Source organism: Tupaia chinensis, unplaced genomic scaffold, assembly GCF_000334495.1.
Source record: "Tupaia chinensis unplaced genomic scaffold, TupChi_1.0 Scaffold000316_1, whole genome shotgun sequence".
NCBI classification, from domain to species: Eukaryota; Metazoa; Chordata; class Mammalia; order Scandentia; family Tupaiidae; genus Tupaia; species Tupaia belangeri.
Window position 1 is genome coordinate 7,139,328 of NW_006159809.1, and position 17,788 is coordinate 7,157,115.

Genomic DNA, 17,788 nt, shown 5'->3' on the forward strand with positions numbered 1-17,788 from the left:
ACCGCCTTCGCTGTCAAAGGCTCAGCGGGGCTCCCCCGCTGCTCACTAATTAGCGCGGCCCAGCCACACCTGCAGCGTCCCGGGAGCGAGCAGAGACAGGCGCCCATGCGTGAGGCCAGGGTGGGGGCAAGCCCGGGGCAGCAGGTCCCGCACCTCCTCCCTGATCCCCGCTGGAGGGATTAGGGGAGGGAGGGTTGGGGCTGGAAGCTGAGGGTTCTTAGCGTCGGCTCAAACCCTGCCGTTGGGACTCTCTTGGTGTAACTCCCCTTCCATTGAGGAAATTGAGATGGGCCCCAAAGCCGCTTGGCACCCGAGGCCTAGGAGGTCTGGACTCACTCCATCCTGCCTGCCAGGCTGCCAGCTGGTCCTCCCCGCCCTTTGCTCATGCTGGGCACCCCCCCACCACCACCACCGCCACCACAAGACCAGATAAAGCCCCAGGGCACCTCCTCCCCTGCTAGAGTGAAGATCCTTGGGGAACAATTCTAGCTTCATGGGAGGCAGAGGGGACCCTTCTGTCCCAAGATGGCCATTGCCAGGGGTCACACTCTCCCTCTGCCCATGCACTGAAATCGCCCTAAAATGCCTCAGGCCCCTTTAGTCCACCTCTTCCAGAAACGCAAGGCTTCTCAAGTTGCCCTGGACTCCCCTCCACCCATGGCCCAGCAGAGGCTGGGGGTGGGGGGCACTGGCCCTCCTCACCCCAGCTCTCCTTGGTTGGGAGGTGCTTAAAGTACCGGTTAGAGGGCCAGGCTGAAGGAGAGCAGGCCAGGAGGGACAGAGAGGTCGGGCTGCCAGTGTACCAAGGGCAGCGGCTCTGGGCATCTTCTAACCCTTCTCTGGTCCTGAACCTATTCTCACCCCCAGAGGGAAGGTCCTCCCCAGCGCCAGTCACGGAGGAGGGAGGAGGCAAGGAGTGTACTGAGGATCTGAACCTGGCCTAGGCCTGGGAGGTGTCTGGGCTGGCCTGGGGCTGGCTCCGGAGTGTATGCTGTGGGAACGCTTGGTGTTCAGCCAAAGCCCAGTCACTGTGGGGGAGCAAAGCCTGGGGGCTCCCCCCTGCACTGATCTTTGCTCTGCATCAGCTGTTGGCTATGAAGCAAACATGCAGGGGTGCTGTCACCCCTGGATTCCAGCTTGGGTTGGAACCTCCAGAGTGCTGACTGTAAATAAGGGCCTGGCCTAGTGGGAACTGGTTAGAGGCTGCTTCAAGCCTGAGGCCCTGCCTGGAGGAGGCATGTGGGGTAAGACTGGATCTGCAGGGTCCCTGGGAGAACACATTCCAGGGAGAAGGAAAGCAGAGCATGAACATCCAGATTCCACAGGGTCAGCCCACAGGGAAGGAGGGAAGAGACTGCAGGGATGGGTCATCACAGGGACTGGGGAGCGTCAGACACCCCAGCCCAGGGCTCCAGGCCTGGCTGGGCACCAGATTCAAGCAGGCTGGTCACTGCATATTTCTGGGCCTTGGGGAGCCCAGCTTTGGCCCAAAGAGAATCTGGACTTCCCATCATCCTCCTTGCCCCCCTGCACAGCAGACCTGCAGGGCCTGGTTGAGAAACCTGACCCCACCCCACTCACTTTTCCTTAGCTGGAATGTGCCCCACCCTCAGCACCTGCCTCAGGCCTCAGGAGGAGCCCTCACACCCCAGGCTCTGCTACCCTGTGCCCCTGGGCTGCTGCTTGTTTTCAGCTTCCCTCAGCTCCCCCACCTGCCTCCTCAGTGGAACTGGGTAGCTACAGAGGATTAGGGGGACAGAGCGGAGCAGGGAGAGGCTGTCAGCCCGCTTCCCCTCACCCCACACATCCTGTTAGAAGCTTCTGGCTCTGCTTAGTTGGGGCTGGCCAGGCTGGTTTACTCCAGTGAGTTGGGCTGTCTGAGAATTTGAGAGTCTGCCAGGCCAGGGAGAGTGACCTTGGACAAGGATATTGGGGTTTGGTCCTTTGGTCCTTGCTGGGTTCTCTGGCCTAGATGGCAGGACATGGCCCACCCCAGCAAGCCTGGCACACGCAAGGCTGCCCCCTCTGAAACCTACAAGGATCCACCTAGCACCTATGGGCACATGCGTGTCCCCACACCTGGACACCTGCCCTCACCCCAGCGTATACACACACATTGCCACATTCAGGCATGTGACGTCACCTGAGCAGGCCTGCACATACACACGCACACACACCTTGGCCTGAGTGCACAAGCACACACGCTTCCTCGCCCCTAGTAAAGGTGGGAGCATCCCCTCAGCACGTGCTCCCCATGTACGCTTACGCACAGACACCCTCCTTCAGAGCTCACACATGACAGGCACGCACTGGCACGACACAGGCAGGGGCAACTATGACCTCATGCTAAGAAGGCTCACATCCTCCACATTGCCACACATGTCACTTCCAGCATGCTGTATCATACAGGTCCTCACGCTCAGTGTCTCGGTGCTCGTCTCACACACGGTCACACGGAAGCGCAGACGTGAGCGCACATGCGCACCTGCACACACACATGCGTTCTCTCTCAGGGCCAGCGGGGAGCTCTCTGGACTTCGGGTTTTAGTGCAGGTTCAGGGTGAGGATAGCTGCTCCTCTGGGGTAGCCTTGGCTGGGGACACCTGCCCCTCCACCTGCACAGGTGGCCCCCTGCCCAGGAGGCCCCACTGCAGCTCCTCCTGGCCGGGGAGCCCCTTAGGGGTCCCCAGGTCTCAGACCCTTCTCTTTTCCTGAGGCTAGAGGCAGGGATGGACCCAGTGGCCCCCTCCCGCTCCCACCCCACCCTCACCCACTGAGGGGCCGTACTCACTGACTCGGGGGTGAGTGATGTAGTTTCGAGTGACGGCCTGCACATGCTCTCGGGCTGCTCCCAGGCTGCAGTCACTGCCAGGAAGCCCCCCGGACCTGCTCTCTACCTTCATGGCCATGGCGGTGCGGTGGCCGGCTGGGAACCAAGTGCCTTAGCCGCTGGTGGCAGCTCTAAGACTTCAGGCCCAGCTGGAGCTGGAGAAAGCTGCCTAGCCTGCCCCTGCGGCCACTCCTCCTCTCCACCCTCCTGTTTCCTCTGCTCCTCCCTAGGCTGACTGTAAACAGGCCGCCCTGCACTCCGGCTCAGAACTCCTCCACACAGGCATGCAGAGCTGGGGGGAGCCCCTGTGACCTAGGGCCTGGAGGATGGTGAGGGACAGGGCAGGAGAGGACTGGCTTCTTTAACCCGTGTTGGGCTCTTCCTCTGCCCCAACACAACAAGTGTGAATTCAGTTTCAGGCACTCTGATAGTCCCCCCCATACACACCTCTTCCTGGTCTCCACCCAATTGGCAATTTCTGGCAGGCTGCCCTCTCCTTGCAGTCCCCCCACCTGCCCTCACCCTGCACTCCTTGACCTGAATATGCCAGGGTACTTCTTCCCCTACACAAGATTACCATCACCCTTTGGAACGTCTAGAGAGGCTCATTTTCCGACTAGTTTTAGCACCACCTCTTACAGGAAGCCTCCCCTGAATTCTCTGTCACTCTGGATTCCCTATGTATCTGGTTTCCCTTAGAGTAGGCCTTCCTTATTGCTGTCACTGGGCTGTGAGCCCTCAAGAGCTAAGTTCATGTCCCCTCCCTCAGACCTGGGTCTCCTCAGGTCTCTCCGTCTCATACCATTGAGAGCTTCCTGAGAACTAGGACTGGTCTCTCTCCATCTGGTCTTAGAACTGTCACCTCCAGAGTCCATTACAGCTTGCCCTGACGTTTTATCCCGCAGCAGAAAGCACTAATAGAGGTCCAGGTATTGCATATGTAGATATTTGGAATATTTGGAGTTATAAATCAAGCCATGTCCACAGCCTGGCCTGGGTTCCACCCAGACCTCACCACAGCTTTCAAGAACCCTGTTCAGGGGACCAGCAGTTAGTGTAATGGCTATGTCGCTAGACTCCCCTGTAGTCAACCGCAGTTCGAGTCCCAGACCCAGTGGCTTAAACTCAGGCCAGGCACTTGTGCGTGCGTGCTCAAGATCCCGAGAGAAGAATGGAAGAGAAGGGAGTGCGGTGTGGCCATCCCCCCTGGGGGGTGATTTCTCATTTTCTTTCTGTCTCTCTGTCTCTCTTTGATTTTCTGGCGAGCGCACGCGCCCTATAGCAAAAACCTCTCAAAAGAAAAGAATAGAAAAAAAATAATAATAATGCTGTTCATGCCAGGTAGCTAAAGAAGTTGTGCTGTCCCCAGGCCAGCGGAGCTGGGCAAGGCAGGGTGGATGCCAGGGGGTGGCTGGACCCTTACAACCCAGGGTAACCACCCCTTACAATCCGGGTGGAAACCGTGCGCGTTGGCCCTGGTCACCCCCACGCCTCGTTTCAGACTCGAGGTTTCCTGCATTTCCAAGCCCCTCCTCAAACTCTACCACCAGAGAAGAGGGATTGTTGTCTGGAGAGCCCCGTCTCCCAGTGCCCCACTCTGGATGGCCAACTGGAAACGGAACCGGCCCTACTGCGATCCCTGGAGCAGATCGCACTGGTCTTTGCCTCCCACAGACTCACCCCTCACTCCCACCCTCCAGCCCAGGACCATCTCAGGGCTCTGGCCTCTCACAACTCCCGTTCTCTCAGCGAGCCCCTGTCATGCAGGCTGTGGGTGTCGGCACCACGGGGGAAGCAGAGGGGACCTCTGCAGTGACAGGAGAGCCCTGTGTCTTGCCCGTGGTGGTGGCCGCATGAGCTACGTGGTGATGAAGTGACGTAGAACTGTGCACGCACACGGTGGCAGTTCCTGGTCTCAGTATTTGTTCTGGTTTGAACGTGTCCCTCTACCTCCCTTCACGTGTTGGAGTTTAGTTATCACGGCATTAAGAGGGTGACAATTTAGGTGGGTGGCGGTGTAGAAAGATGGGGCTTTTGGGGGAGATTAGGATTAGATGAAGTCAGCAGGGTGGGACCCCATGATCGAATCCTTGGGGGTTGATAAAGAGCAGAACTGAGACAGACGTGGACACAGACACACAGACTCTTGCCATGGATGGAAGAGAAGGGAGTGCGGTGTGGCCATCCCCCCTGGGGGGTGATTTCTCATTTTCTTTCTGTCTCTCTGTCTCTCTTTGATTTTCTGGCGAGCGCACGCGCCCTATAGCAAAAACCTCTCAAAAGAAAAGAATAGAAAAAAAAAAATAATAATGCTGTTCATGCCAGGTAGCTAAAGAAGTTGTGCTGTCCCCAGGCCAGCGGAGCTGGGCAAGGCAGGGTGGATGCCAGGGGGTGGCTGGACCCTTACAACCCAGGGTAACCACCCCTTACAATCCGGGTGGAAACCGTGCGCGTTGGCCCTGGTCACCCCCACGCCTCGTTTCAGACTCGAGGTTTCCTGCATTTCCAAGCCCCTCCTCAAACTCTACCACCAGAGAAGAGGGATTGTTGTCTGGAGAGCCCCGTCTCCCAGTGCCCCACTCTGGATGGCCAACTGGAAACGGAACCGGCCCTACTGCGATCCCTGGAGCAGATCGCACTGGTCTTTGCCTCCCACAGACTCACCCCTCACTCCCACCCTCCAGCCCAGGACCATCTCAGGGCTCTGGCCTCTCACAACTCCCGTTCTCTCAGCGAGCCCCTGTCATGCAGGCTGTGGGTGTCGGCACCACGGGGGAAGCAGAGGGGACCTCTGCAGTGACAGGAGAGCCCTGTGTCTTGCCCGTGGTGGTGGCCGCATGAGCTACGTGGTGATGAAGTGACGTAGAACTGTGCACGCACACGGTGGCAGTTCCTGGTCTCAGTATTTGTTCTGGTTTGAACGTGTCCCTCTACCTCCCTTCACGTGTTGGAGTTTAGTTATCACGGCATTAAGAGGGTGACAATTTAGGTGGGTGGCGGTGTAGAAAGATGGGGCTTTTGGGGGAGATTAGGATTAGATGAAGTCAGCAGGGTGGGACCCCATGATCGAATCCTTGGGGGTTGATAAAGAGCAGAACTGAGACAGACGTGGACACAGACACACAGACTCTTGCCATGGATGCCCTGAGCCTGCCATGACTCCGCAGAGTCCCCACCAAGAAGAAGACTTGCACCAGCTGTGGCCCCTTGACCTTGGGCCTCCAAAACCGTGAGTTAAATAAAGCTCTCTCCTTTCTCAATTATCAGGGGTGGTATTCGGTCGTTAGCAACCGCAAAGTGGACTAAAACAAGGTTATACTGTAGGGACGGGAGATGCAACCGTTGGGGAGACTGAGCGAAGGCGCTTCCCTGTCCTATCTGTGCACACTACAATGACTATAAAATAAAAAGTTCAATAAAATTGTCTTGAGCAATAAAACAATTTTGAAGTGCTTCCCGGTGCAGAGTTTGTGATGGGCAGGCCCTCCCTAAACATGCGGGGTCTTGCCGGGATTTCCCTTCCATGCTGTCTCCCTCTCTGGGTCCTGGTCTCGTGGCTCATCGTTCACGCTCTGGAAGGCCACTCAGTGTTTTCCCTCTCAATCATTCGTGTTGGAAAGAGGAGTGCGCAAAGGGCAACACTTAGCCAAGGAGAGGATCTGGGTCGATACCGTGCGCCGTGGGGTGCCTGGCGGGTCTCGTGGTTCATCGTTCACGCTCTGGAAGGTCACTCAGTTCCCTCTCAATCATTCGTGTTGGAAAGAGGAGTGCGCAAAGGGCAACACTTAGCCAAGGAGAGGATCTGGGTCGATACCGTGCGCCGTGGGGTGCCTGGCGGGAGCTCTATTGGATGGGAGTCAGGTAGGTGCCTGTTGACCCCACATGCGAGCACCCCACTCCTCCTTAACCCCTGTTTCTGCCTCCTTCCATTCGTGGTCCCCCAACTCTTAGCTCGTTTTCCTTCCCAGGGAGACGTGAGGTAGAAGGGATTGAGGGGTGAGTGGTGTTGCTATGGGGACTGTTTCCCTTCTTGTTACCGATTCCTTTTATTTCAGTGAGAGACACACACGCACACACGCTGCACTCACGCACACAAGCTGCGGGACCAAGGCCATTTGGTCGAGAGTCTCTGAGCTGGGGGGCAGGCCTGGAGGGGCGTGGGCGGCCACCCCTCCTCTCCGGGCCAGCTCAGCTCAGTGCAGTCCGCTGGGGCACAGGAGGCTGGGGGCAGTGCTGTGCTTGGGGGCTCAGTGTCACACGGGGATGGGAGTCTTAAGTGTTAACTTTCTTGCCACCTCCGGGGCTGCCTACTCTCCCTTCTAACCGACTGTAGGGCTCGAAGGCCGAGGAGCCCAGTTCGTAGCCAGCAGGCAGGTCCAGGAGTGGGGCTGTGGAAAAGCAGACGGCCGGCAGAGGGGGCGGCAGCGGGGGGGACGCTGAGGCTGAGGGCAGCGGGTGGAGGCGCGGGGAAGAGTTCCTGGGGTCACCCAAGGCGGTGCCCCTATGGCCAGCAGGCAGGCCCGGCAGGCTGGGGCTCAGCGCCAGGAGGCGGGGGGCCCTGGGCACAGTGAGCAGCCGGCCCTGCTCCAGCAGCCGCAGAATGTTGGAGGTGGCGAAGGCCTCGGAGGCCGAGGAGGATGCCCGCTTCTCCAGGTCTCTGCTCTGGTCTTTCTTCTGCTTGGTGCGACGGTTCTGGAACCAGACCTTCACCTTGGGGTAGAGGGTAGGAAGGGGTGTCAGGAAGGGAGAGGGGACAGGTGAAGCAGAATGGGCAGGTGGGAGGAGAAGAGAAGAGGGGAGGCATAGGCCGGGCAGGGGTGGTGGACGGGAGTGGGATGGAGGCGCAGGGGTGGAGTGAGAGGGGAAAGAAGAGCAGATTGTCATTAAGGTCTCCTGCAACCAGCCTGCTCTGCACGAACTGACGAGGGACCCTGGTCCCCACGTAATAAACACCCCTCCACTGCTAAAACGGACTCTGGTCTAAGACGGAGGGAGGAGTCTGGGGACACACGCTCTGCTCTCAGCCCAGTTCACGGTCTCACCCCGATGTCTGTGCTGGGAACTCCAGACTCTACCTCGGGCCCAGACTTGGAGCTGAGACCTAGCTGTCTGTTGGACTTCTCCCCATGGGTATCTCAAAACCCCCAAATCCACACCTACAGACCCAGCTCAGGCCGACTTCTCCAAATAGGGGCCTCTCCTCACACTCCTTCTTCCATGCTGGCTACCCCCATCTACCCTGGCAGAAACCTGGGGTTCCCTAGAAGCCCCCTCATCCCCGGGGCAGACCTCCTGTCTCCCCTGCCTTCTCTGACCTGCACGGTGCGGGTTGTCTCTACAGCAGGGCCTCTCACCCTTGGTCACCCATGAGGACCACCTGAGTGGCTTGAAACTCACTCACTCCAACCTCAGGCCAATCAGCTCAGACCGAGGCAGCTGGGACTCAGACCGCAGTAGTTTACAAAGCTCAGCAGGTGAGCCCGGGGAGGGACCAGTGCTCTGAGAGTCTCTCTGTCCTGGGTGCAGACCTAACATTTTCAGGGCTGGGGCCAACAGGGAACATGGAAGCTTCTGGCTGATGGCCCGCCTTGGCTCCGACTTGAATTCATTTGGCCATCCCAGCCTGTCCACATTTCACAGACTGCCTCCATGGGCTGCTTCATGGGCCTGAGGTTCTGGATACTGTCTGTGGTTTGCCCTTGGGAAGCCTGACTTGGAAGAGGCCCGGGAAGGTGCTGGCCATGGGCTCAGGGCCACTTGGCAAGGTGTTCTGGAATCCCTGTCTAGAATTCAGGGATCCTGGTCTGAGATCCTGGTCTGTGGGGCGCTCTAGAAGGTGGACGCTGGTTCCTGACAGGCACAACCCTTTGGCTTTGCAAAGTCCTCAGCCCATAGTGGGTGGCCACAGTGGGGCCCCCTGAAGTGCAAGTCTCAGGCAGGGCCCAGCTGCCCTGTATGAGGACGATCCCCTCTCTGCCTCAGTCCTGGCCCCGCGCCGCCTCTGACTCAAGCTCGCTTTAACCTAACCTGGCAGTTCCCCTGATCTTTCTTTCTTTAGAGGAAGTGCTCCCCCAGAGAAGGCAGGCAAGGGGGCCTTCAAGGAGAAGGAGAGACTGCCATCTGCTCCCTGGCTGGAAACTTGTAAGGCCACAGCACCTTCAGGCCCATGTCCCCGGTGACACTGCAGGAGCGCTAAGTGCCTACCACATAGCAGGCGCTGTTCACGCCCAGGGACCACCAGGGAACACAGCAGAGCGAGCGCTCCCCATGTGGAGCAGACGGGGAGCAGGGGAGGCAGGTGACAAGCCACAGGTTAAAACAGACAAGCATGCTGGACAGCAGGCCATCGGGGCTTTGGGCAGTGTTGCTCAGTTATTCAAGGTGGTGGACTGCTTTGTTTTTTAAGTTTATTTTATTTCTTCTAGGAAAGAGAGAGGGAGGCACCCTCGACTGGCCATCATCATGTCTCAGCCCTCTCCACCACCACACAAGCTTCCAGTCAGCCAGGGTGACAGGAGCCTGTGAGCGCCCCCCAGGTGACCTGCGATCTGAACCCCAGTGGTCCGTGAGGCGACAGCATGGCAGTGCTGTGTGTCACTGACCATGCCCCACAGCTGGGCTGATGAAGCACTGTGAAGTTTCCAATCCTGTCATGGCCAATACTCTTATAGAGCACGATGGAAAGGACTTATAGGGAGAGTGGACGTATACAATTCTTTCTTTTTTTCTTTCTTTCTTTCTTTTTTTTTTAGATTTTTGATTTTTGTCATAGGATGTGTACACTCACCAGAGAGAGACAGAGAGAGGGAAGGTGAGAAATCACCCCGCCCAGAGGAGGTGGCCACACCACAGTACTTCCTCCTTTACTCTTCTCTTGGGATTTTAGACATGTACATGCATGCACCCAGCGTGATTTTCAAGCTGCCAGGTATGGGACTCGAACCACAGTCAGCCATGTGGGAGTCCAGTGCCTTAACCACCACACCACTCACTGGCTCCCTATGTATATATTTCTAAATACATATTCGCCATTAATCTCCCTTTTTTTTTTTTTTTTTTGGAGAGGTTTTTGCTATAGGGCGCATGCGCTTCCCAGACAGAGAGAGAGAGAGAGAGAGAGGGAGAGAGAGAGAGAGAGAGAGAGAGAGAGAGAGAGAGAGAAAGTGAGAAATCAGCCCCCAGAGGGTATGGCTACACCGCAATCCCTTCTCCTCCATTCTCCTCTTGGGATCTTGGGCATGCATGCACACACGCCTGGCGTGAGTTTTAAGCCACGGCGTCCGGGACTCAAATCGCAGTCGACTACATGGGAGTCCAGCGACATAGCCATTACACTAACTGCTGGTCCCTCCATTAACCTCCCTTAAACAGCAGTTGGTGGGCACCAGCCCAAGTACTTTGGAGGACATTACTTTAGAGAAACAGGAGAGGAAAAGACAGGAGTAGGTGACTATTTCATGAATGGGTGGCAATTACAGTCTCTCTGAAAAGATGAAACAAAGAGGGTCTCAGTAAGGGAGGGCTGAGAGAGATTTGACCAAGTCTGGCTGAAGGCTGTGATGGGAAAGAACGCTCTTCTGGACTCTGACTGCTCAGTGACACGGTCCTGCCAGACCTTGGGGACAGCAGTGCTGCATCTTGCTATGTTCCCCTCCCCCACCGACCCCGTGATTACCCCTCTTAGGCCCTCAGGTTAGGTACCACCTCCAGGAACCCCCGAACCTCAGTTTCTTATCTTTAAAATGGGACAGTCTGGGGACAAGCAGGTGGCGTAATGGTTACATCGCTGGACACTCACATAGTCTATGCAGTTCTAGTCCTGGAGCCGGCAGCTTAAAATTCACACAGGGCACGTGTGAGTGCATGCCCAAGATCCTGATAGAAGAATGGAGGAGAAGGGATTGCAACATGGCCATGCCCCCAGGGGGGTGAGTTCTCACTTTCTCTCTCTGTGTCTCTCTCTGTGTCTCTGGTGAGCACACATGCCCTATAGCAAAATCTCTCTCTCAAAAAAAAGAGTCAGTCTGGGACCAACAGGTTGCATGGTGGTTAAGGCACTGGACCCCGCATGGTCAAATGTGATTCGAGTCCCAGACCTGGTGGTTTGCTTTCTCACATTCTCTCTCTCTGTCTCTCTGGTCAAATTAAAAGATAATAATAATAAATAAAATGAAATAAAATAATTCTTTATAAAAAATGGGACTATTAAACGTGGAGATTAAATAAGAAAATCCATGCAGAGGGCTTACCATCACGCCTAGCCTCCACTTAGCGCAAGTTGTAATCATTTAGTTCTCCCTTTCTCTGGTCCTAGCTCTGAACGAGGGGCAGAGGAGGGACATGGAAGCCATGCATGACTCATGCCTTCAGGAAGCTGACGGTTGGTGAGGAGCAGCACTAACCTTTCAGCCAGCAGAGGGTAATTCAGTACAAGGGGAGTGGCACTAGGTCCACCCATGGCCTGGTGGCTAAGGGAGCCAGATCCCACATGGCTGACCAAGTTCAAATCCTGGTCCCTGTGGCTTCAAAAGCATGGTGAGTGTGTGTGCATGCATGCCCCAAATGCTGACAGGATGGAGAAATGGAGGAGAAGGGATTGAGGTGTGACCACGTCCTACTGAGGAGTGCTTTTTCCTTCTCCCTCTCTGTTTCTCTGTCTCTCTCTGTCCAGTACATATGCACTTTGGAAAAAATAATAATAAAAAAAGGAGCGGCAGTAACAAGGGTGTGCCCAACGGGAAACGACAGCCTTCTAAAAGGTTCTCTCCCACACGCCCTGTCTTCCCGCAGCGCCAGTCTCCCGAGGAGAGGTGTCTGTGGCCGGCGCTGGCTGTGGGAGTCCCTGAGAAGTGGGCCCTGGAAGGGAAGGAGAGAAGTCCGAAGGTAGTGGAGCAGGGCGGGACCCGCATACTTGTTCACAGGGCACATACGACTAGGGTGACGATTCTCAACCTGGGTACACCTTGCAACTACCTAGGCCCAGACCTCACCTCATCCCACACCCACTAAATCAGAATCTCTAGGAGGTGGGGCTGAGGCACTGATGTGTTTGTTTTTGTTTTAATTTGCTATAGGATGTGTGTGCTTGCCAGAGAGAGAGAGAGAGAGAGAGAGAGGGAAAGCGAGAAAATATCCCCCGGAGGGATGGCCACGCTGCAATCTCCTCTCTTCCATTCTCCTCTTGGCATTTTGGACCAGCCTGTTCTTCAAGCCACTGGATTCAGGATTCAAGTCACATAGTCATGTGGGATTCAGGCACTTAACCACCATGCTACCAGCCAACCCCACATTGGCCTTTTCTAAAGAGAGGTTTTTGTTATAGGGCTTGTGTGCGCACCAGGGAGACAGAGACAATAAGTGAGAAATCACCCCCCAGAGGGGTGACCACACCACAATCCTTTCTCCTCCATTCTCCTCTCGGGACCCTGGGCACGCACGCAAACACACCCAACATGAGTTTTAAGCCCCGGGGTCCAGGACTCAAACCACAGTTGGCCATGTGGGAGTCCAGTGCCATAACCAGTACGCCACCTGCTGGCCCCCCACATTGGTTTTGTTTTGTTTTGTTTTCAAGTTTTAGATATTTATTAACCAGTGTAAATCTCAACACCTCAAAATGATTTCATGCATTTAGCAGAGAACTATTTCCTGGTTAAATGGAAAATTATGCTGGTGGCTTCTGGAAGACCTTCATTATAAGCAGCTTTATAGTGAAACATTTCATTTAGAAGTCTGGACCATCTTCCTTCAGTTTGCTGTAATCTACATTCACTGAGTAAAACTCGTGTTGATCATTGTGACCCAGCTTGTTACAGGGTTCAGGGTTATTCTTCCCGTCCCGAGAGTCATCTGGACTGAACATTGCCAAACGCAGGAGCCACAACGCTGCCCCGGTACCTCCAGCTCCAATAAATATAAACAGGGCCTCAAGCTCAGTACTCCTTGGCCTGGCTCAGGATCTGACAGGGCATGTTCATGGTGTAGGACTCCGGTCCGAAAGCAGAGAACAGACCTGCCAGGCCAGAGACTAAGTACTTTCCTCACGGAGGCTGTGCGGACGCCCTCATGTTAGCGTTTATAAAAAGCCCTGTGACTAATTCCAGTGTGCTACCAGCAAACCTCAAAGGTAAGAGCGAGAAGGCGATCTGCCCAGTTCTCCCCATCTGTCCCAAGTCCCTGGGAGGTTGATTCGGAAGGCCCAGCAAACCTGGGACACATGGAGGGACAGACAGGCTCAGGGGTCCCTGAGCTCATCCTTTCTCCTCCAAAAACCCCTCAGTTCCATCACAGTTTCCCTCTCTGCTCAGGGTCGAATCTGCACTTGCTCCTCCCTCAGGAAAGCATTCCTGGCTGAGCCCACAGGGTGGGAGGCCATGGTCTGTCCTGGACGGCAGTGCACTTCCTGGGATGTCACCCTCCCCTGTCTTCGTAGTGTCCTGTGGTGGCCTCCTTGTGGCTGCCATACTGGTTCTCCTGGAACTCAGTGAACATTTGGTGGCTTCACTGCCCCCTCAACCCTTGCTGGGCCAGGCTATGGCCCAGGGCTGTACACCAGGGCCAGGGCGTGGTTTCTGCTTGATTGCCAGGACTGGGAGCACATTCTGGAAGGTCATCTATCACCTTCTTTGGGCCCATGGTCAATATTAAATTCTAAGACTCACTGTTGATTTGGAAATGGCTTTTCTTTTCTTTTCTTTTCTTTCTTTCTTTCTTTCTTTCTTTCTTTCTTTCTTTCTTTCTTTCTTTCTTTCTCTCTCTCTCTCTCTCTCTCTCTCTCTTTCTTTTTTAAAATTTGCTAGAGAGCATGTGCACTTGTGTGAGGGAGAGAGAGGAAGAGAAAGTGAGAAACCACCTCCTCCACCCCATGAGGGAGGTCACATTTCAATCCCTTCTCCTCCATTTCCCCCTCCTTCCTGGATTTTGGACATGCACGCATATCCACCTGGCATGTTTTTCAAGCTGTCGGGTCCAGGACTGGAACTGTGTAGTCAGTCATGCGGAACCCAGCCACCTCAACCACCCTCCACATCACAGGCTGGCCTGTGTGGTTTGTGCTTTGTTTTATTTTATTTATTATTTTTTTTAATTACCAAAGGGTGCATGTGCTCACTAGAGAGAGACAAAGAGAGGAAGAAGGCGAAAGCACTACCCCCACCGCAATGAGGCATCGTCACACCACCATTCCTCAATCCCTTCTCCATTTCTCCAACATGTCGGCATTTCAGACGAGCAGGTACGTGCGCCCTGTGTTTTTCAATCCACGGAGGCTGAGATTCAAACCACAGCTGACCATGTGCGATCCAGCTTCCTTAGCCGCCAGACTGGCCCTGGAAACGACACTAATCTTTGAGAGACTGCTTCCTGTGACCTCAGACACATACTTCATCTGAGGCAAATGGTACCCGTGTGTCTAGGACGGCCCAGGTCTCTGCAGCCTGCACTGGGGAGGTCCCATCTATTCCACTGTTCCAGAAGACGCCATCTGGGGCAGAGGACAATTGCTGATGGGTGGTGCTGCTCTTGTCCAGAGCAAGGGGTGATCCTGGCAGCTGGTCCTCAGCCTGGTCCTGGGCTCCTGGCCCTGCGGTCCTCCAGTCCAATCGAGGGAGGGGAATCCTGAGCTACTTCTCCCCTTTCCTTCCTCCACAGCCACACCTTCTTTTATTTCCTGCTCTGACCTTGGTACTCTGGTCATTCATTCACAAATATATAAATAAGAAGCATTCCCAGGTGTTCCAAAAACAGAATGAGGGACAGGGCAGGTCAGCAAGTGTCCCAGTGCAGTGTTTGGTAGAAGTGGCAAGCCATCTAGTAAAGACCCTGAGGCACACTCCTGGGTTTCGTTCTGGCTCCCTGGAGGACATCAGGCTCATGACGTCTCTGTGCCTCAGTCTCCCTGTCAGTGAAATAGGGATTTTTTTTTTTTAAGAGAGAGATTTTTGCTATAGGGCACATGCACCCACCGGAGACACAAGGACCGAGCGAGAAAGTGAGAAATCCCCCCCCAGGGGTGATGGCCACACCACAGTCCCTTCTCCATTCTCCTCTCTGGATTTTGGGCACGCATGCACACATGCCTGATGTGAGCTTCACGCTGTGAGGTCCGGAACTCCAACCACAATTGGCCATGTGGGAGTCCAGCACCACAACCACTATGCCACCTGCTGGTCCCTGAAATAGGAATTTTAATAACGCCTTCTTGGGGCCAGCAGATGGCATGAAGGAGAGAGAAAGAGAGAGAAAGAAAGGTGATGGTTAAGGGCTCTGGACTCCCACATGGCTCACAGCAGTTCAAGTCCCAGACCTGGTGCCTGGCTTTCTCTCTCTTCCACCCACCCCCCTCTGTTCAAATTAAAAACAAATAATTAAATAAAGTTAAATAAAATAATTCTTAAAAAGAATAAAATAATGCCTTCTTTCAGGTTTGTTGTGATAACCGAGTGAGCTAATAATCACAGACTTAGTAAAGTGCCTGGCAGACATGGAAGTCTTTTTTTTTTTTTTTTAAGAATTATTTAATTTAATTTAATCTATGTATTATTTTTATTTTTATTTGACCAGAAAGAGAAAGAGTGAGAGAGAGAGGAAAGATGAAAAAGCAAGCCACTAGGTCCGGAACTTGAACTGTAGTCAGCCATGAGGAAGTCCAGCGCCCTTAACCACTGCGCCACCTGCCAGTCCCCATAGAAGTCACCAGCCTGGCCAGATTTGGCCATTTTGCCATAATCTAGCGGTTCTCAAGTATTATTGTGCATTACATCATCCGAGCACTGCATGATCTGTGCCTATGTACTTACCCTCCGACCCTAGCACACTGGCCTGCGCTAGAACATTCTACGCCAGCCGCTCCCTCCCCCAAGGTCTTCACAGTTACCAACTGCCTTGACTACTCTTCTAGCACGTTATCTGGCTGTTTCTCTCTGGTCACTTGGGCCTAAACTCAATGTCCTCTCCTCAGGATGCCTTCCCTGGGCGCCCGATAAAAGATTTCCTCCTAGTGTCTGTACTACCCCGTTGTATCTCCCTCGTAGCACTTACCACTCTTTGAAATGCTGTTTGTCTTTCTCTCCATAGGTGTGAGCTGCACGAGGGCAGGTGCCTGTCTGTTATGCTCTCTGCTGTATCCCCAGTGCCGAGGACAGCACCTGGTACATAGTAGGCATTCAGTAATATTTTTGAACAAAGGTGTAGGTAAATATACTGAGAATTCCACAGGATTCCAGCTACATAGTTTGCGTAAGTTCATTAACATCTTTCAGGTTTATGCTATGAGGCGTGTGTGCTTGCCAGAGAGGGACGAAGACACACAGAGAGAGACAGAGAGAGAGAAAGTGAGAAATCACCCCCCGGGGGGATGGCTACCCCACAATCCCTTCTCCTCCATTCTTCTCTCTGGATTTTGGGCACACATGCATGCACACGTGCCCAGTGTGATTTTTCAGGCTGAAGGTTCTGGGACTCAAACCACATTCGGCCATGTGGGAATTCAGCACCTTAATCACCACACTAGCTGCTGGTCCCAGCGACTGACTGACTTCCCTCCTTCCCTCCTTCCTTCCTTCCCTTAAAAAAAACTTCCTTCCTTCCTTCCTTCCTTCCTTCCTTCCTTCCTTCCTTCTTTCCTTCCTTTCTTTCTTTCTCTCTCTCTCTCTCTCTCTTTCTTTCTTTCTTTTATTATTTGAAGAAAGCCACCGGGTCCAGGACTAGAACCACACCATCGACTACATGGAAATTCGGCAACATAGCCATTAAGTCAACTGCTGGTCCTGAGACTCATTTTCTTAAATGGGGTAGTAATACCCCTACAGCCATCTTCCAGAGATTAAATTAACTAGTGAATGTTCCTGCTTTAAATCCTTTTGTTAAAGTTTATTATTTTATTCATGATAAAGAGTGCATGCATGCTCACAAATGTGAGTGTTCACAAGTGTGAGTGAGAAAGAAGCACCCTTTTTTTCTCCCAGCCCTCCAGGTCATCAGGATCCTGAGCGTGTATGCACTTGGCATTTTTTTCAGGCTGACCTGGTGATCTGAACCAGAGCTGCCACGTGGCTTCCAACTCTGAAGTTCAGTTTGCCTCCAACTGTGCCACCAGGCTGGGTTGTCTGCTTTAAAACTTGAGCAAATTATTTCATTTTTTTGGTGCCTCAGTTTCTTTCTCTTTCTCTCTCCCCCCCTCCCTTTTTCCCCCCACCTTCGGAGTGTGTATACTCACCAGAAAGACAGAGAGAAAGCCCCTGGCTACCAGGGTCATGTTCTAATCCCTTTTTCCTTCATTTCTCCATCCTATCAGGATTTGAGGCAAGGGCATCCCCAAGAGACAGGATCCTAACCTAGTCTTGCAGGTGGCATCCAGCTCCCCACAGAAAGCACTTAACCATTGCTTTCCGGACAGCCCAGTGTCCTTCTCTTTAGAGTGGAAATAATAGGCCTTTTGCAGGATAAGGAAAAAATGTTTGGAGGCCAGCAGGTGGCATGGTGGTTCAGGCATTGACTCTCATGTGGCCAACCATGGTCTGAGTCACAGATCTGGGGGCTTGCTTTCTCACTCTCCCTCTCTCCCTCTTTGATGAGCATAAGTTTTTATTTGCCCTATAGAGAATTAAAAATTAATGATAATAAAATTAAATAAATGATTCTTTGTTTAAATGCTTTTGTGGATTGCTGTTAGGGAGCTCTTAAAAACCTTGGGATTTCCAAACAATAGGAACTCCTTTTGGATTCCTAATGAACTCCTTTGGACCCCACCTGAATTTATGCTAATGAGGTGACTCAGTGTGGACCCTAGATGGTTTCAGAATTGGCAGCCCACCCAGAAAGACCAAGCCTGATTAGAGGATAGGAACTTTCAGTCCTCCACCCTCACCTCCAGGGAGAGAAGAGAGATTATTGATTGGGCTATAAAAACTCTTGAGGAAAAAAAAAAAACACACACAAACAAACACACAAATGAGACCA

General features: G+C 53.7%; 2 protein-coding genes across 2 annotated transcripts in view; both read right to left on the reverse strand.

Annotated features, from left to right (window-relative positions):
* The window catches only part of ATP6V1B1 (ATPase H+ transporting V1 subunit B1), a 23,485-nt gene extending 20,465 nt beyond the window's left edge, over positions 1–3,020 (reverse strand). The window contains exon 1 of the mRNA XM_027772937.1: positions 2,792–3,020. Coding sequence (XP_027628738.1) covers positions 2,792–2,909 — 118 coding nt within the window. The 5' untranslated portion in view covers positions 2,910–3,020. The remainder of the gene's footprint in view (positions 1–2,791) is intronic.
* Positions 3,021–6,786: 3,766 nt separating this feature from the next.
* The window catches only part of VAX2 (ventral anterior homeobox 2), a 41,471-nt gene continuing 30,469 nt past the window's right edge, over positions 6,787–17,788 (reverse strand). Inside the window, exon 5 of the mRNA XM_027772938.1 lies at positions 6,787–7,540. Coding sequence (XP_027628739.1) covers positions 7,103–7,540 — 438 coding nt within the window. The 3' untranslated portion in view covers positions 6,787–7,102. The remainder of the gene's footprint in view (positions 7,541–17,788) is intronic.